Source organism: Pelodiscus sinensis, chromosome 5 (genome assembly GCF_052426305.1).
Source record: "Pelodiscus sinensis isolate ZL-2025 chromosome 5, ASM5242630v1, whole genome shotgun sequence".
Lineage (NCBI taxonomy): Eukaryota > Metazoa > Chordata > Testudines > Trionychidae > Pelodiscus > Pelodiscus sinensis.
The window spans coordinates 74,943,352-74,963,861 of NC_143056.1; the positions used below are offsets into that span (position 1 = coordinate 74,943,352).

At 38.9% G+C, this 20,510-nt stretch overlaps 1 protein-coding gene across 21 annotated transcripts in view; it reads left to right on the forward strand.

Annotated features, from left to right (window-relative positions):
* CD44 (CD44 molecule (IN blood group)) overlaps positions 1-20,510 on the forward strand; it is a 96,301-nt gene that overhangs the window by 65,804 nt on the left and 9,987 nt on the right. For 6 of the 21 annotated variants that reach the window (XM_025185320.3, XM_014574237.4, XM_014574238.4 and 3 more), the window contains 7 exons: positions 1,739-1,954; positions 3,759-3,908; positions 6,717-6,893; positions 7,966-8,151; positions 12,096-12,272; positions 13,146-13,325; positions 14,823-15,008. In XM_025185320.3, coding sequence (XP_025041105.3) covers positions 1,739-1,954; positions 3,759-3,908; positions 6,717-6,893; positions 7,966-8,151; positions 12,096-12,272; positions 13,146-13,325; positions 14,823-15,008 — 1,272 coding nt within the window. The remainder of the gene's footprint in view (positions 1-1,738; positions 1,955-3,758; positions 3,909-6,716; positions 6,894-7,965; positions 8,152-12,095; positions 12,273-13,145; positions 13,326-14,822; positions 15,009-20,510) is intronic. The other 15 variants (XM_025185322.3, XM_025185321.3, XM_025185325.3 and 12 more) reach the window with 15 other exon arrangements.

Genomic DNA, 20,510 nt, shown 5'->3' on the forward strand with positions numbered 1-20,510 from the left:
ATTCCTCCTACTAATGGTATTGAACTATTGGCAGATGTGAACTGGATGGCTAAAAGTGGTGATAGTGTGTTTCTTCCAGAGTTTTTGTTAACTGCATAGCTCTCTGATTCAACAACAGAACTTTTAACACTAATCTCTGGGCACACTATTAGCACTTGGCAAGGATGCACTATCGAAATTCAGATCCTTCATGTTGTTTGGTGCAGCATTATCCTTCAAACTTCAGTTAGAGGGGTAAGTTGTACACGTACTGTATTCATTTTGCCACCATTTCAGCTACGGTTTATTTTTCTGTTGCTCTTGTTTTTTTTTTTCCAATCTCATTGGGAAACTTCACAGCAAGCCAACAGCTCCCCAACAGTGGTGTGATATAAATGGGTGGATGCAAAAACTAATGACACTCTTGTAAAAGCTCTGCATCCATTCTTACTGCTCACCTTCCACACTCTGGCTACATCTACACTGGCAGCTACTTGCGCAAGAACTCTTTTGTGGAAGCGTTCTTGTGCAAAAACTCTTCCACAAGAGAGCGTCTACATTGCCATGTGCTTTTGCACAACAGCATCCATGACAGTGTAGATGCTCTCTTCTGCAAGAAAGCTCTGATGGCCATTTTAACCATAGGGGATTATTGCGCAAGAAATTCATGTTGCCTATCTACACGGGCCTCTTCTGGAAGAGCTCTTGCACAAGAGGGCTTATTCCTCGTAGGGAGAGGAATAACTCTTCCAGAAGAAGCCCTGTTTTACAACGCTGTACTGTAAATTTACTTTTGGAAGATCGCTCGTGCAGTGTAGACAGCCGGCAAGTTTTTGTGGAAGAACGGCTGTTGTTGCGCAAGAAGCTGCCAGTGTAGATCTAGTGATTTATTACTGATGTATAGGAAACAAGAGCAAATGACTAAGAGATAGTCAGAATGGCAGAGCAAATATATGTATCCCCACTGAGATGTACACTGGGCTAGCAGCTGTGGATTCCTGGCATGCTGCAGTTCTGGAAAGCTCCACACCATATCCCTGGAATCCTTCACTGAATCCCTGTTGATCCAATGCAGATAACAAAAAGCAGGGTCCTGCCACAGCCAGTAGGGGTGAACAATTTAAGTAATTTCATATAAAATTCAGCTTTCTGGTGGAATTTCTGGAAGTAGAAGAGCTACACTGATTTCAGGTGGCAGCCAAGCAACATTTCCAATGCTACTTCCATGCCCGGTATTTTCCTATTGGCCATTTCTAATGGATATAAGCATCTCTATATCATATGGTTTACACCCACTTATCCACTTGGATTAATATCTAGCTATCTAGCTATCTAGCTATGATATTTTAAAATCATGTCTCTTCAACAATTATGTAATACCCTAAGAGGATTTCCTCATGTGAAATATCAGCTACCTTGTTGGAAAAAAAATCCTTCTATGAAATGTCTGTTCTAAAATCAATCAAAATAAATGGTGAGAAAAATGTGATTGGTGGCTCAGAAAACAAAATATTTGCATTTATCCAGACAAATACCATTAATATTTCTAGACAAGTCATGCTCCCTGGACAATTAAAAAATATTATTGGTTAGGATTAAACTATAGGGCACCTTTTACTCTTTTCTCCTAGCAATGGCATACTATGCTTAAACAGCTACACAGCTTCATGCAGAAATACGTGGGGCAGAATTTGAGAACGTGAGTGGCAGCTCAGGAAATATTAAGTTTCACACTCTATTTCAAACATACCCTAAACAGATGTGGATTCCCTTCGTGATTCCAAGCGTACAGAATCAACTGCAGATCCTTTGTTGCATAATGTTTATCTTGGAAGGGACAAAGATGAGGACAAATATTCCAAAAACACTACTGGGGACAGTGTGAAGCCTGCACATTTCCCTGGAAAGGAAAGAGATCATTCTTCAAGTGTGACTGTGAATAAAGAACTAGGACACAAGACACATAGCCCTACAGGTATCAGTAATGAATTGTAATAATTTTATCTCCTTGTAGGCCAACTCTGGGCCCAGATTCCCAGCTGACTCAAACTGGCATAGCTTCATTGACCATTATGGGGTTATGTCAGTTTAAACCAATTGAGGTTCTAGTCCCTAATGTCCATTATTACAAAGTGGATTTTTATGAAAGATTTTTGCCAGAGCAAGGACTGACTATAAACAGAATATAGACATTAGGACTTGGTCCAGTAGTAGCAGAGATACTGTTACTTTTACCTCCAAGTAATTATATTAGAAGAAGTTATTTAAAGTCTGTTACAAATTTGTGAGGGAATACTCAGATTTCATTACCAGATTCTTGGCTTCTAGAATCGAATTGGCCTCTTTGGCATTACTGGTGGTGCTATGGCAACCCTTGGCAGATGTCTTTCAGTAACAATAACTTCAGAGTATGTGCATTCTTATAGGTGTTCAGAAAAGGGTACAAAGGGATAAGTTATGGCCTGGCACCTGAGATTCTGGAAAAACTCCATGTTTTGTGCTCTTAGATACAACTAAACCTATTTGGGATGTGCCTTTCTTTACACTTTTTCAGAAATGTGATTGATGAATTTCAAAAAGCGAATTCTCAGATAATTCAGTGTCAAAGTTCCAGCTGCAATGTGAATAGAAAAGTAATCAACCGAACCCTATGATGTGAGTGTATACCTAGTCCCTTATGCTAACACCACTATTATTAGCCAGAAGCAATAACCAAATGAATCTCGAAGATCATCAAAAGGAGATGTTTTCTGCATCGATCAATATGTTCCCCTTCCTCCAAAACCATTTATTTGGCTAATTATACATGTAATGCCCACACTCTGGTAGCTTGTTCTTCGTTGTGAGAGGGTCGGCATCATATGGATAGCATCAAGTGAAACTGTGTGCATTTGATAATATTTTAAAAATAGAGTTGTGTAATATATATTTACTGCATTATTGCAATTAGATGTAATTAGTGAAGGTTGTGTGTTTGGAAAATGCCTCCTATTCACTAGGTAATGGGATGCTGACAACATTTTGCTGGCTTAGAGAGTGAGGGGAGAACAAATCTAAAATAACCAAACATGCACACTTTGCTGTGTAATTTGTTTGCGTACTTCTTTCTTGATTCAAGATTAAGCTTGGCGGGGTCTTTTGTTGTCTGAATTTCTCAGGTGTCATTTTCCTGGTTATTTCTTTCTATTGCTGATTGGGTAGTTAATTGCAGATGGTGCAGCAGGCTTTCATTTTTCTATGGACATGGTTTACAAAAATGACTTTGTACAGTGCTTTCTACCTTTATTCTGAAATCACATTTAACTTGCCATTGCAATCGTGTTTTCTGGTGAAATTGTTGGTGGCTTTTAACTTTGGAGGATAAAATTGATGTGGTGGTGGTATTCCTGGACTTTTCTGGATGCTTTTCTCTATCGCTCAAGAATGGCACGGTTAATTTGTCTGAATCATCAATTACAAATAAAACTATGATATAGATTTTTTTTTAATCTTCTCTTTTCCCACAATGGCTCAGTAAAATAACCTCTCTGTGTAACACAAATATGAGCACCTGTTCTCTAGTGAAACAGGTAACAACCAAAAATCAGAGTCAGTGGACACATCCTTTTTTATGGCTCCATATCAGGGTCCTGTAAATGGATGAGTGAGATGACCGTGGTACTGTAGAACAATACGTAGGGCTTTCCTCCTTTATCGTGCATTAAAAAGACAATAACTGAAAGTAAAAGTAGGGGTGTTCCTGATTCTGAAGTTCAAAATTGATTCAACCATTTTCATAGCAGTTGTGGGCCCCAATGAAGGTGCCAAAAATGAAGTCCCAACTAAAGATCCTGGATGGTTTAATGAAGTCAAGTATTCCACAAAAGCTACTAGGAATGATGTACTACCTGGAGTCATTCCTTCACGTGGAAGTGAACATTCAACTACAGGTATAAGTATGAGTAATTAAGTGAGAACTTGAGAGTGCTTTATTTTCTTTGTCATTAAACAGATTTTGGGCTCAGTGAACTCTGAAGCTAAAGGCCAATAAATGTATTAGGTGAGGATACTGTGTTTCTCTGGAATGAACAGGAAGCCTTGTTCAGGTATTGCTAGATGGCAATTAAATAGTTCTGAGTTATAATTAGGTTTAAAGTATAGCTGGATCTGAGCTGCAGTATTTGGAAGATTTCCGGTTCATTGCTTCATTTCATTCCATTAAAGAGAGACACCCAATCCATAAAGTTTGGAGATAAATTGTGACTCGTTCAATCTGTTCTGCGACTGAGCATGCTGCACCATCCATTTAGATCAGCGGTTCCCAACCTTTTCCAGATGGGGACCCATTTTGACAATTCAGGAAGACTTGGTGACCCAAAGCAATTCAAAAACAGAGGGAAAAGAGGGGCAGAGCCAGCTGGGGAGACACTTGGAGACCCTTTTGAAATGTAATGGTGACCCATATTTGGGGCCCAACCCAGAGGTTGGGAAACCCTGATTCAGATGTACATCTAACATCATGATAATTTCCTTTTTGGTTGTAAGATGGTAACTTTTTTTCTGGCAGTGAGGTACCATATGGTTGGCATCAGGTTGGATAACTCACTGTAACGTTTACAGTACTAATAGGATTTGTGTATCAAGGTTTTATTTTGTAAATGTTTCCAAGCTATTTTAGTCCTAGATTTTAAAGCCAGAAAGGACTGAAATTAACAGCTATTTTTTCCTGTTGCATAACATGAGACATAGAATTTCAGTCAGTAGTTCCTCTATCAAGCCCATAATATCAGGATAAACCAGAAGAGAAGGCAGTGAAATTCATCTGAGTGTAAAATGGCCTTTTCTATGCGCATTTCATTGCTTGATATATGGAGTTTGTTTAAGAACTGAGAAAAGAATAATTTCCAACTTCTCTAAGTCAAATATATACTTTTTTTGGTTTAGTTAGTGTGCTTTTCTCTTGCTGTTTCTTTGTGCTAATGCTCATTGCTTATTGCAAAGGGCTGTCTATAATGTTTTCATCCTCTGATTATGAGCTCTTATTTAACTATGAGTGTTTCACTCATGGTATGCACTGATATTGAAGGCAATATTCTTAGATTGTTATTTTGCATGTATTCTATTTGCCAGTACGTTTTCTGAATGCCTTTCAACTTTGAAGGGTAAATCTGCTATGGTGGCGGTATTCCAAAACATTTCTGACTGCATCTGTCTAAACAACAGCACCTTGAATAGTGAACAAAACAATTTGATTACTACATCAGCAGGTATTTTAATACAGCATAGAATATCAACACCAATATATTTTTAAACTTTGAATGTATATACAAAGTTACTCCAAATATCCAACCAAATAGCTCATTCTCACAAACAAAGGCAACTTACCTGGATCCAAATCTAGAATTACTAAGATAAGTCTCTAAATCAAGATTTGAATACTTCATCAACCCAGCCAGAGGTTCTGGGCCTATTAAGGGTTGTGTGGGTGAGGTCCTGTTGGTGACTGTCATGTGTAGAAGGTGATCATGATGGTCTCTCCTGGCATTAGAGCCTATGATTTACTGCTTTAAAATACCTTGTATGAATCCAGAGGGAGAGACGTACACGTTGTTCTTACTTGTTCTGCCACTGCTGCAACTAAGACCTTTTCTGCTCTTGTCATTTTTCATTAGGGCCATCTCCAGCAAGCTTAAATTTGCTACTTGTATTGCATTTATAGTCCCCAATCTCTCCACAGATTGGCCCTATCTGTGCTATAATACCTGAAGTCTATTGATAAAGCTCCGTTTAGTATGTCAATATGATCAGGTTGCATGGAATCATTAGGTCAAAACTTATAGTTTTGGTTGAGTATTTTGATCATTCCGTTGATTATTTGTCATCTTTTCTTTAGGGTTTTTTAGAGGGGTTGGCATTTTCTTTGGCTTCTGTGTACTTGCTAAATAGAGTAAAACAGGATTTACGGATTTTAGCACTAATAATTATTCATCTGAAAATACTCACTGGACATTTAGTAGTTGCTCTTCATTTGACTCAGCATTTCAGAGTTCAGTGATTCATCCTAGAAATAGAAAGAACACCATATGACATAGCCATTGCTTATTGACTATGGTTTTTCTGTCATGTGGCTTGATATTCACAAATGTTTCATGGACTGGAAAAAATTGAAATGAAAGAGCATGCCTCAAAGCAATTTTCTGAATCTGCCAATTTGGAGACAAGCACCTAAATGTGTGTAGATAGCACTGAAATCTCTCCAAAAAAGAAAAGTATTCTTCCTGCCATATTTGTAGTTCTGTCTTGATGCCATGTAACTGAGATAAAACCTAAGTTACAAAGGCAAGCTGATGCTGCTATTCCTTCTCTTCCTGCTGCTGCTGCCACCTCCATTTTCAGAGGATTTCTGTTGAAAACATGGACCTTGAATAGGAATATGGCCTTGGATAGAACATGAGTAGTGATGGTCATAATGTTATACAAAATAGAAAGTCCTCTCTGGTTTGCTCTTTTTTACATTCTAAAACCCCAATTTAGTAAACATTGAAGAACAGTGTTAGATCTGAATTTTTGAGTAGTCTCACTGAGGTCAAGCTAAGCACATGATGAAGTGTTTGCTGAAACACCATCTAGACACCATCTGAATACAGCAGGAATATCAAAGATCAAGGACTTCTTGTGATGGGGTAAAGAACAAAAATGAGAGTAGTATGGTTCTACAAATAATAAGTTCACAATTGTTTCAACCATCATCATGACAGCAGAGGTCCCTAACGATTATGCCAAACATGAAGGTCCAGTCCACAGTGCACCGTCTCCTGCTGATCCAAGATGGTCCAAAGAAGACAAGTATCCCACAAATATCACTAGAGATGAAGTGTTACATGGACTTATCCCTCTGAGTGAAAGTGAACATAAGGATGGATCTTCTCCTACAGGTACCAGTAGTTCAAATAATGAATAATACTCATTTTAACTCTTCAGTTTGGATGAGTGATTTCACTATTTAACCTGTTAAGTCTGTTGATAAAGCCTACAGAGAGCTTTACATTCCAATTCCAAGGAATCAAAAAAGTAATTTCACAATAACTGCCTAAGATATGCCTAAGATTTCCCCATATCTCAAAAAATAATTGAAGTGTTTTAATAAACGTTCATGACATGGAGAGTAGATTAATTCTCTGATTTCCAAAGCTAACATTATAAGTTCCAATAATCAGCCTTGTTGACTGGTATACCAACATGTTAGAGGTAGCATAATGGGTTTTTCTTATTTCCTACCCAGGGACAGCCTATATGGTGCTTTTTTGAGCATAGCATATATTTTTATGTAGTAAGGAATGTTCATTTTGCTCATTTCTAATTATATTATAAAGTGCACATCTTTGTAATCCTACAATCATGGTTTCATGTTGTAATTGTAGGATGATAAATCTAGGTGAGTTAGTGGTGTGTTATTAGGGTGTTTTTCTAATGGCAGAACATTATTTGGACAATCAGGGCAATGAATTTCATTTTATTGTACAACAGCATCTCACATCCAACATGTAATGTCTGAAGGCTCTTTTCTCAAACCAATAGATGGAATCTGTCTGCCTGAAAATGAGCAGTGTAACATGTATGAAGCAGTGAAATCTCAAATGAGAAAATTATTGGATGCTGCCATATTTAGATGTCAGTCATCAGGCTCAGCAAACTGAGTTATAGAGATAAGTTGATGCTGCTATTCCATCTTTTCTTGCTTTTGTTCTACATCCATATTCAATGCAGTTCTGTTTAGCCAAAACACTGGGCCTGATGATGGCCTGTGTTAAAAATACAAGAGGTTGAATGATCTTGTGGAACAAAACAGATCTCTTTTTTCCCCCATTCTTCTCCTATATTCTAATACAGTAGAAACATTAAAGATCAAACTTTGTTATAAATATAACAAGAATTGAAGAGGAGAATAATGTGGGTGGTGGTTCATCAACACTGGGTTCACAATTGATTCAACCATCATCATAACAGCTGTGGTTTCCATGAATGGTGCCAAACATGGAGGTTCAACCCAAGATCCACCATCGTATGTGGATTTGTTGGGCTGGGGCAGTGAAGACAAGTATCCTACAAATACCACTAAGACTGATGTGCAGCATGGACTTGTGCCTTCAAGTGAAAGTGAACAGAAAAATAGATCTACTCCTATAGAAACTGGTAAGTTTTTAATAATTTTTTCTCCTGGCTTTCCAGTTTAGAGAAAACATCAATATCTAGGTTATTTCACTCTTTAAGCTGTTTATTGATAAATCTAACTATAAAAGGGACACAATGAGAGCATTATATTGCCTCACATCCTGATTGCATGGAATGAGCTAATCTGAACTCCTTAGGCTTTGTTGTGAACTTTATTTGTTTGTTTTCTTTACTACTGGGCCTACTGGTTGGGATTTTCTCTTGCTTTTTCCTTGTGGTCATGGTGGGATTTTTTACATATCAGTTCTGCAGTGCCTTCTAAGAGACCTCATTTATGCCTTTATCAAGAAGTTTGCTTCATACTTTACAAATCTGGATGCATTCCTAAAATATTCGCTATGTATCAAATATATTCTTTTACCAGTAGTCTCCACAAAGTAAACAGAGGCTACTTCCCCATATCTCAGAAATAAGTACAGATGTTTTAATAGTCACTGTATATCTGAGTACACCCCCTTCTTTTTATGATGGGAGTTTGCTCATTTTGCCTCTCTTGATTGGTTACATACTTCTTTTTGAATATAACATATAAGCTATGTCTACACTGGCATGATTTTCCGAAAATGCTTTTAACGGAAAAGTTTTCTGTTAAAAGCATTTTCGGAAAAGCACGTCTAGATTGGCAGGATGCTTTTCCGCAAAAGCACTTTTTGCGGAAAAGCGTCCGTGGCCAATCTAGATGCGGTTTTCCGCAAAAAAGCCCCGATTGCCATTTTCGCTATTGGGGCTTTTTTGCGGAAAACAAATCTCTGCTGTCTACACTGGCCCTTTTGCACAAAAGTCTTTCGGAAAAAGACTTTTGCCCGAACGGGAGCAGCATAGTATTTCCGGAAAAGCACTGACAATCTTACATGAGATCATCAGTGCTTTTCCGGAAATTCAAGCGGTCAGTGTAGACAGCTGGCAAGTTTATCCGCAAAAGCAGATGATTTTGCGGAAAAACTTGCCAGTCTAGACACAGCCATAAAGTTTGTTCTTTGGTGAGGGATATTTATTTTGTAACTAATCATATTGCAAGTTTCACAGCTTCATCCTCTCTTTATGCTACATTCATCTTAATATAATCATAATTTTATTTGACTAAAATTGAAATTTGGGAATGTAAATTTGGTGAGGTGGTGGTGTTATTGGTGCATTTTTCTGACTGCTTTTCCCTGTGGCTTTGTAGCACTCCCTTTACTAAAGATGACTGTCTGGATGAGATAGGTATTGCTTTTATTTTTACTGTGTTATTGCAGTATTAAATACTCCATATTCCATTTCATGATTTTTCTCACATTTTGTATGTGTCCTTTATGTCACAAAAGCAGGGTTTCTCCCACCCATAGTCAGATCTCCTTGTCTGGAGGGAGTGTAGCTAAATAAAACAGTGAAATCTTGAAAGAGAAAAATCAATGGTTGTTAATAAGACATAATCTTCATTCTGATGTCTGATTAAACCTGAATTAGGAGATCAAATGTTTGCAGCTACTACTTCTTTGAGTTCTTGCTTCCATGCCCATTTCAACTGGGTTCATGGTTAGCCAAGACACAGTCTTGCAAAACAACATAGTATTTGTAAAACGAGTTAGAAAACCACTGATGTCTCTTGATTTAGAGGAGTATTTAAGCATGTATTTAAGTCCCATTGATCTCTGTGAGAATTTTCTGGACTGAGATAAGAAAGAGGAGCAAAATCTCTATATTCTTCCAATGTCACTATAAATGTAGTAGACGTATAACAGAACAAATCTCTGTTATAGAGACAAGAACTGAAGAAGAGAATAATATAAGGAGTGGTTATTTCTGCATTAATATCATAATTGCTTCACCACCATCATAACAGCTGTGGTCCCCAATGGTGGGACCAAACATAAAGACAGTCCAAGATCCCCTCCTGCATAATGTTCCTCCTGGTTGGGGGCGATACAGACAAGTATCCCATGAATGGCACTAGGGATGGTGTGCTGCCTGGAATTATTCCTTCAAGTGAAAATGATCAGGAAAAGGAATTTTCTCATACAGGTACCACAAAGAAAAATTAATAATGCGTGAAAATTTCAGAAGCACACAGCATTGCCCTAACACTGCTCTCATTGAAATCAATAGAAGCATTACTATTTATTTTGACATGAGAAGAGTTTCACTAATGCCAAATACTTTCCAAAATCCCACCTTACAGCCCATTTACTCCTTATATGGAGTGATAAATGCTACTTCTACATCTGTGTAATTTCATGGTGATACGCCATTGAAAGTCTATTAAATAAAACTTTGTTGGGAGTGGTTCAATGATAATTATGTGCATGGAATCAGCTGTTCAAAATTCCCTAGATTATGATTTGTGCTTGCATTTTTCTGAATCAAAGTGCTGGAAGGTTCTCTGGCTACTTCTCATGCAGATTAAAGCTTGTGGAATAATGCATAGCAAGATTCCCAAATAAGTTGTATGAAAAAGTGAAATTCCAAAGGCAAAAATTATTGTTCGCCACATATTAATGGTGACTCCTCAAACTCAGTAACTGAGATAAGACTTGGTTACAGAGATAAGTTGCTGCTACTCCAGCTTTTCATGTTATGACATCTATCTATGTTATCAGCATGGATAATTTCAGTCAAATCATTGTGCCCCAAAAAGCAAGATGGTGTTGGTTGAAAGCTCAGAAAACCGATGATAACATGGAGCAAAACAGAGTGTCTCTGCTCCCTCCTCCTACATTCTTAAAACAGTAGAAATATAAAACTTCATGGCCAAATGCAGAGCTGAAGATGAGCATATTCTGCATACATTAAGTTCACAGCTGATTCATAACGTTCATCATAAGAGCTGCCATTGTCAATGGTGGTGCCAAATGTGAAGACTCATCCCAGAGTCTACTTATCCATGTGGATCCAGGATGGGACCATTAGAGGTGATTACCTACATAGGCTTATTTGTGCTAGTGAAAATGAACTTGAAGATAAATCTCCTCACTCACTGTGAAATGAGATATTATTTCTACTGCAGTTTTCAGATAAAATATTTCATCATAAGCTTGCACAACGTGAACCAAGAGAAACTTGCCAGATCTCCACAGATAGTGCTAAATGTTTTAATAATTGCTGTTCTCACCAATCTCTCTTCCTGGATATTGGCAATGGAGGGTGTTTTTTAATTCTTACACTCCATATAAGATATTTATTAGATACTCTTTCATCAAGGAGAGTAGAATGTTTGTTCTTTCATAAAGTATGTTTATTGAATATCTCATTAATCATTTGACAGCTTGATAATGACAAACCCTTCCGTCTTTGTAATTTGCTTTCTTATTAACCTTTGTATTATCATTACTAAGTTTGTTTTATTATGTATGTATTACTTATTATAAGGTGGCAATATACATTTGGGGAGGTAGGAGTGTTTTAGATGAGCTTTTCAAAGGCTTGTCCCTGGGCTCAACAACCATCCCTTTATGGTAGAGCACTGTCTGAGAGATCAGGATTATTACGTAATAACTAGACTATCGTAAATTGTTCATTCCATCATAGCATCTTACTTTGTGTGCGCCTTTTATGCCACTGAAATATGTTCTAAAGTGTGCTGCCTAAAGACTGAATCAGTGAAATTTCAAAAGAGAAAATCATTGTCATACTAGAGGTTCCTATGTTCAGCATCTGTGATCAGTCTTGAGTTATAGGGTAAGATATCACTGCTATTTGCTTTTATTATTTTGATGGTCTTGCTTCTATAGCAAGAGGGTGAGGGTTGAAAAACTGAGAAAGCAATGACAATGCAAACAAAAAGAAGGTCCTCTTTTCCAATGCTCTAAATACAGTAGACATGTGAAAGAGCCAAATGTAGAGCAAAAAAATCAAAGATGAGACTAATGTGGATAGTGTGTCTGTAAATATCAAATTCACAAGTGATTAAACCATTGTCATAACAGCTGTTACCTCCAGTGATGGTACCATACATGAAGACTCAACTCATGGTTCACTGCCTCCAGATAATCAACCAGGATGGGGCAGTGAGGGCAAATATCCCACAAAGACCTCCAGGAAAAATGTCATGCATGAACTTATTCCTCAAAATGAAAATGAATATAAAGATGAGTCTTATACAGGTAACAGCAAGAATAACGAATTATATTTGCTTTACCTTGTGTGTAATGAGTTATTATTTCTTATCTATACAATTTATTCACAATATTACCTTGCTGAAAGTCTAAATTCTCAGTCCAGAGGTGTCTTAGTATATTTTTTGAGATTATTTAATGGAATCAGTTGAACAAAAAAGCCTATTTTTAAAATGTTCTTTCTCTTTTTTTCTGGGTCTGTATATTGAGCTTTCCCCTGGCTTGTTTTCTGTGTGCTGACTAAATCATAGAGAATTGTGAAAAATAGGATTAAAAAATATGTTGGTGAATCTGAGCTTTGTATTGAAATTTGAGCATATATTTAGCTAGCTCCTTAGTCTATGACAACCAGGGATTCCCTTAATCCAGGGAATTCCATAAATTTCTTGGCAGATCAGGTTGCTATACATGCATTGGAGAGAGAGCCTGGTAATTCCAAAATCCCAGGGTTTTTTTAACCCATTCTCCCATCAGTCTAAATATTTTCCATCTTTCTGTTGTGCTTTAATGAGACTGATTTGCATAGATCAATTTGGTGAGGTGCGACTGCTAATTTGTGAGCTTAACTGACTGTCTCCACCATGGGCTGAGATCAGACCTGAGTTCCAGAGAACTACTTTCTGTGCTCAGTCTTTCATGGCCATTATCATTAGATTTCTGTTTAGCCATAATATTCTGACATTGTTGGTTAAAAAGGTGAGAAAACAAGTGCTAATGTGAATCAAGAGCCTTCTGTGCTCAAAATATAACAAATTTTAAAGGGGAAGGCCAGGGTAGAGGATAAAATCTGAAGATGAGACTAACTTGGATAGTGCTTTTGCAAATATTAAGTTCCCGATTGCTTCACCATAATTATAACAGCTGTGGTCTCCAATGCTGGTGCCACACATGAAGACTCAACACATGATCCATTGTTGCATGGTGTTCATCCTGAATGGGGCAATGAAGATAGATATTCCACAAATACCTCTAGGGATGATCTACTACGTGGAATTATTCCTCCAAGTGAAACTGAACATGAGAAAGAATCTCCTTATACAGGTACCAGGAAGAATACTGAATTATAGTCTTGTTGCTTCTTTTTTGGATGAGAGCATTTTAATTGTTAATTAAGCATTTATAATATGCTAAAAGTCTATTGATAACTCTTAATAAGCTGTGGTACGTTATACAGGAAATCAGGTACTCAAAAAATTCTGTAATATTGTGAAATTATTTTTGTTCTAGTTTATTCTTGACTCTTCTTTTTGTGATAAGAGTTTCCTCCTTGTGTTGTTGGATTGATACATACTGAACTTGCATGATTTGGACTACGGGGTATTCTCCTTTTCTCTGTAGCAATGCTAGGTGTTCTAATAATCACCTTTCTTGCTACTCTATCATTTTGCAAGTTGTACAGCTTGGTGATGCACAGGTCTCTCATTGCTGATCTTTCATTCCTGTTAATCTTCATATTATCATCATGGCACTTGTTCTGGTGAGCTTGTAATTTGGGGATATAATTCTGGTGTGGTGATGGTGTTTTCTGGTGAGATTTTCTGATGGCTTGCTCCAGTGGCTTACCTGCAGTCCCTTTATGGAAGAGCACTGTCTAGAGCAGTGGTCACCAACCTGTAGATCAGGATCTACTGGTAGATCCTGGAGCCTCTGACAGGTGATCCTGACTGGATTGGCCAAGAGACTATCAAGTGCCAGTTCTTCAGCTGCCCCTCCCCCCATGGCCCTGCTGCTCCTGCCCAGAGCCTCATACTTGTTGTGCAGAGTGAGGGAGACAGAGGCAGGGGGGAATTGGTGTCACTCTGTCCCCTTTCCCTGTACCCCATCTTCCCACAGTGAGGAGGGTGAAGCCTCTGCAAAGGGGGGGAGCAGGGCCTCTGGGGTAGAGGGGATGACAGAGGCAAAGGTATTTGCATTTGAGGTAGATCCTGGACTGACTTAAATTCAAAAAGTGATCTTATGCTTAAAAAGGTTGGAGACCACTGGTTTAGAGGATCAGGAAAAGGATTTTACAAAATAATCACAGTCATAGATTCTCCATGATATTTTCTCATAGCTTCTTATGTGGGGTGTGTTTTTTGTGTCACTGAAACCTGTTCTAAGGAGTATTACTTAAGGACTAGAGCCATAACATAAATAAGTGAAATCTCTAAAGAAAAAAATAATTGTCATACTTATTGGACATGGTTCCAATGCTCTGCATATGTAATTACTTCCGATCACTCCTAGGTGCTGCTTGATCTTGCTCGTTTAGCTGACCTTGCTTCAGTGTCCATTGTCACTGAGACACTTCGAAATTAAATCATAATGCTGAGTAAAAGCAAAAGTTGAGAAATGAGTGACAATGTGAAAGAAAGCTGAAGGACACCCCCCCCCCCCTTCTTTTCTCTTCTTCTGATTTAAAAACAGTAGACATGCAAAAGGTCAAGGCCTGTTGTAGATAAAACAGGGCCAGAAGAGAAAAAATATATAATGGTGGTGGTGATGGTGGTAGTTCTACAAATATTAAGTTTAAAATTGATTCAACCATCATCATAACAGTGGTGATCTCCAGTGATGGTGTTAAACATGAAGACTCAACTACAGATGCGTTGGCACCTGGCATTCAACCTGGACGGGATAATGAAGACAAATATCCCACAAACAATACCAGGGATAATTTGATACCTGGAGTTTTTTCTGACTTTGAAAGTGGACATGGCAGAGAAACAGCTTCTACAATCACCAGTAAGAAAAATGAATTACAATATTTTTTCTAATCCTTCATCCTTTTTCATGTTACAGGATATAAAGGTAAAACGTAAATTACTGGGGGGAGATGTTATAATCCAAAAAGTTTTTCTTTTAACTGGAGTTTTTAAAGCTAGAAAATAGCTTCCTACCAATGTGAATGAACAAGAAAGTACTTAAATTGTAGAATTATGTGGAATGAGATGATTTAACTAGTATTTCCAGCAATCTAACGTATCAGAGAAGATGAGTATCATTTCTTCCTTTCACCAGATCTAGATCCTCTCTAGAACATCAGAAAATGAAATACAAAACAATACATATTATTACAATTGCTAGTGTTCCACTGTCAGACTGAGAAGATACCATTTTGTGTACTAAAAGCTCAACCCACAGAACACTTTTGTTCCATCTTTCTGATCATGTTATTTATTTGATTCTCTGTTATGTCAGCAGTCATTTTGAATGTTAGCAAAGTGACACTTAGTCCTCATCCTGCCTACCTGATGTTACGAACATAAGCCATGGAAGAGAATTTCCAGTACGACATTTTTTCCTGGTAATTTTTGCTGTTAAGTAATCCATCTGTGACATTTGGCATCTACGGATGCTGGGAAGCAACAGGCTTTTTATTTCTCAGATGATTTACTTTTAAAAGTAAGTTTGTGATAGAGCTAGTTGGTAAAAAGAAGTAACATGCATTGACCACCGAATGAATGTTGTGGTTCCATGTTGCAACATGCAAGTAATTATTTTTGAAAAAAGAGGCTTTTCTGTATGCTCAGATGTACTTTTCATTTAAATTATCAAGCCAGAGACTAAGGTTTTTTTAAATGCTGCACCTTCTGACTCATGCTGCGCCAAATTGTCTGCTGGTATAACTCAATTGAGTCATGCCAGCAGAGAATTTATCCAACAAAATGCAGCCATTTTTTGCACACAGTCAAGAATCTGAGCATGTATTAATACCATCTCTTTTATCAAAATATTTTAGAAGATAGCCATGAAATATTAATAGTTCAAAGAGTTAGTATTTGCATCAAATAAAAACTTTAATTTGTTTTAGAAAGAAACTTTGAGTATAAAAAATGACTTGTTCTATGATGGCGATGCACTGATTTGCTTTCTATAGTCTGTGGATTCTATCTGAGTTGCATTAAATGTTCTAGATGTTACTTTCTTGTCACGCCAGTTTTACATTGGCTTTGGAGGAGGCAGTATTAATTTACATTAGCTTAAGTGAGATCACAATCTAGGCCCCAGTCTTTACAGATCTTAATGAACGTGATACAAACTCAGCAAAATGAACCAGATTAAAACTTCATTTAAAGGCCTAACTTTTAAATATAGATGCCTCAAGTATTATAAATTGAATACATTTATTTTATAAAATGCAATATTATTGATGTCAAATATTTAAGTGTGTAACTTGTGTAATTTAAAAGAGAACTTGTTTCCTTACTTCCAGTCTCCATTTATATAAACAAAAACAAACAACAACAAAACCCCAGGTAGTCTCCCTAATTTAATGGACATACATTAAACACTGTGTAGAAGTGTTTGGTTGCTTTTCTTTTTGGAATATGTGAAAACTGAACAAGCTGGAGTGGAGGTAATTTTAAGGATCAGAGGTGGGCTATAATTTTCTGGGGGGGTCACTCCCTAGATTTTGGAAAGTGGTCGAGGGCCACACTCTTCCATGGTATTAATGGAAGAGATGAGGGGTCTGGAATGGAGGTTGGATGCAGAAGGGAGCTTGGGGTAAGGGATTGGGTACAGGGTGGAGAATGGAGTCTGGGAGGGAATCTGGGTGAAGGTGGCAGTTGTGACCTAGGGCAGGGAATTGTGGTGCAGAGTTTTGGGATGTGACCTAACATAAGAGGGGATTGTGATTTCAGGCAGGAGATTGGGGTGCCAGATCTGGGAAGGGGCATGGGTGCATGTGGAATAGTAGGACAGGAATCTGGGGCAGAGAGTTGGAGAAGGGAGGGGCTGAGGTGCCAGAGGCAGTTTCTCTCCAGGAGACTTACCAGCCAGCAGCCAAATCAGCCTGCCTGCCTGCAGAGCTAAAGGCTTGCAGAGCTTAAAATGTTTCTGCCTGCTTGGCCATGTGCTTGTGTAAATAACTGAGCAGGAGTGTTGTGCTTCGTGGCTTCCTGTTATTCAAACAGGCAGCTCCCATTGGCCAGTGTCTGTCCAGAAACCAACCAATGGGATTGTGCTGAGGGTGGGAGCAGCATCTGAATCTTCTCGCCTCCCCTCTGGACTCATAAAGAGAAAGCGCCCCACAGCTGCATTTCTGAGCAGCATGCAGGGCTGCGGGGCAACAAAGGGAGCCTGCCTGGGGCTCCTCATTGCCTCTGTGGGCCAGATCTGTAGCTTGGTGGGCTGGATCTGGCCTACGGGCTGTATTTTGCCCAGGCCTGGTTTAGATTCTTAGCAGCAGCAAAGAAAGTAACGATATTAATGGAACAACAGACCTCATGAGTCCTTCTTCATAACATGTGTGTGTGTGTGTGCATGTGTGCACAGTGGCATCATAGCGGAGAAGAGCGAATTCTAAGTCACAGCTCTGCTACAGTCAAAATGAATGCATACGTTGAAGGAAGGAGGAAAGGAAGGTTTAAGATGCACTCTTTGAAGCATGAATGGGATGACAAAGAAAGTTCACTTCACATGTTAAAAGAACATATTTGAAAGCTCATTCTGAAGAAATTCTTTTTTCAGTCTGCTATACCTCATGTTTTGACTTGCTTTTCCTCTGTAGTCATGCTCAGCTGTGGTCTGACATCATAAATATGACTGATCTTTTGCCCAAAAGCCACAGTGGGATAGTAAAACCATGCATTGAAGAAATCCAAATACATATTTGATTCTTCACAAAGAAAGACTATGATTAAGTAGCCATAAGATGAACCTCACAGAAGTCCCTGGTGCCTCTTCTGTCCACAGCCGGTCCCCAAGTTCCGAACAGGTTATGGACCAAACACTTGGCCGTAACTCGAAATGTTCGTAAGTTGGACCCCATTGAGTTACATTGCAACCGCTCTGTTCGTAAGCATGGGTACGTTCGTAACTCAGGGACTGCCTTTACGACCGCTTAATGAGAGGTTTGGTCGTAAATGCGAATGGTCGTAAATTGACCGTTCGTAACTTGGGGACCGGCTGTACTTCTTGCAAAAAAGTATCAGGGGGGTTGCTGTGTTAGACTGTAACTTTAAAAACGAGTAGTTGTGGCGCTTCTTAGAGACTAACAAAAACATATATTATCATGAACTTTCATGGGTAAATCCCACTTCATCAGATGAGTATTTCTGGGGTTTTGAATAATATAGTTCTAGAAAACTAAAATCTTTAGTAAATATCTGGACTTTATTACTATACAAAAGTTAGCTGTTCAGTTCAAAGGAGTTTTGTGGATTGGGCATCATGCTAGGGCCCTGATTGGTGTCTCTTGAAGTCTGTGGTTACACAAGCCACTCTATAGTCTGACCATCTTTGTCTGTTTTCTTGGAGCCAAGATCAAGTCCCTCAGGGTATGTCTACACTACCCCGCTAGTTCCAACTAGCGGGGGTAATGTAGTCATCCGCAGTTGCAAATGAAGCCCGGGATTTGAATTTCCCGGGCTTCATTTGCATGAAGCCGGCCGGCGCCATTTTTAAATGCTGGCTAGTTCGAACCCCGTGCTGCGCGGCTACACGCGGCACGGAGTAGCTAGTTCGGATTAGGCTTCTAATCCGAACTAGCTGTACTCCTCGTGGAAATTCAAATCCCGGGCTTCATTTGCAACTGCGGATGACTACATTACCCCCGCTAGTTCGAACTAGCGGGGTATTGTAGACATACCCTCAGATGCTAAATTCAGTGTTCAGTTCTTTGGCCTAAACAATGAATTTCCCATGAGATAGCATGAAGTAGCCCATCAGATGAACATAAAAACATCTGGAGGTTTCATGAAGAGCTTTTTGGCTGAATCTAAAAGCAGAAAAAAATGTGCTTCTTAAGTTCTGTTTGCCAGCTATTATTAGCAAATGAGATCAGAGATTTTGAACAGAGAGCAGTCATGAAGTGCTTTGAAGGGTTAGGGGAAGCTTAGACTGGACAAGGGAGAATTTTATGAGGAATTCAAAGTGTATATACATGTGTATGATGGTATGGCTTGATTAGAAAAGAGCATAAACATTTCTGGAGGCCAGAGATGTTACCATACTCAAGAATTAAGTTGATTGGGGCATTGCCCAGCAAATGTTGTTTTATGAGAAATAGTTCAGAGCAGAAGTATATGGTTGAATTGGAAACCTAATCCAACCTCACAACAAAATGTCAAGGCAACTTGTCTTCCAGAAGCTTCACTTCTAGACCATGAAACTTCTGAGAACTGTAACCTTATGTGACCCTCTCTTTTCTTTCTGGGTTGCTCAGGAGCAGGCCCCATACATCTGTATGCCTGGGCGCCTGATGGTTTCAACATTAAAGGAGATCCTGAATATCCTACTGGTTATGTATAGTTGGGGATTCCCTATCCACCCCCTTGCTGCTGTCCCCCGCTCCTAAAGGAATATACAATGGCGGGGCCTCCACCTGTCTGGCCCTGTACACACTTGGGAGTGTGCCTTGGGAGTGTCCAGGAATAAAATTATTCCAGTAATAATCTGGATCTAACTTCAAAACTACAATTATACATAAAGTATGTCTAATTGATTAAATTAGAATTAACACACCTTTACTTAACAACTTAAAGAAACAAGCTATAACAGACTAAAAGTGAGTACAATCAATTAACAAAGTACACAGAAATAAAGGAAACGTATTTAACTGGCATTTACACTGCCGCCATTTATCCCACACCAGAGTGTGCACTCCCCTGCATCTCAGACTCCCAGACGCTTGCATGGGTGCACTTGAAGGTCTGCAACTAAAGTGGAGACAGTGCTGTGTGGGTTCTGTATGTGTCAGTCCAAGCTAGGCAGCCAGCTGCAAAATCCCTGTGCCACTGGAGCAGGCTCCACCAAAATGCTAGCAGCTCTGGTTCCCTGGGCAGATCACTCTAGCTCTCTTTGGACCCAGAGTCAGTTGGTTTTCTGTGTTCCATCCCAGGCAGCACTTTCCCAAAGAGCCACAATTATTCACAGTACTTTCTGTGAAGGGCTATGCAGGCCCTTCTGAGCCACAGGCACAGCCAAATTTCTCCTCTCCAGAGACAATCACCAACAGTCCTTGAAGCAGCCTGCTAGATCCAAGCCCCAGACGGCTCTCCGCAGTAAGCTCTAGCTTCTAACAGCAGCTCCTGTGCTGGAAAAGGCTCCACATCTACAATCTGGTTCCTCTCTCCAAAATGGAGCCCCCCCCCAACTCACTCTCTCTGCATAGCCTGTAAGAGAACCATTGTTTCCCTCCTTTTTTCCCATTTTGGTTTCAATGAAGGAGTATTTTTGACTGAAAATGTTCTGACTAGTTTCACATTTTAACCCGTGTAACAGTAATATGATAAAAAGTGA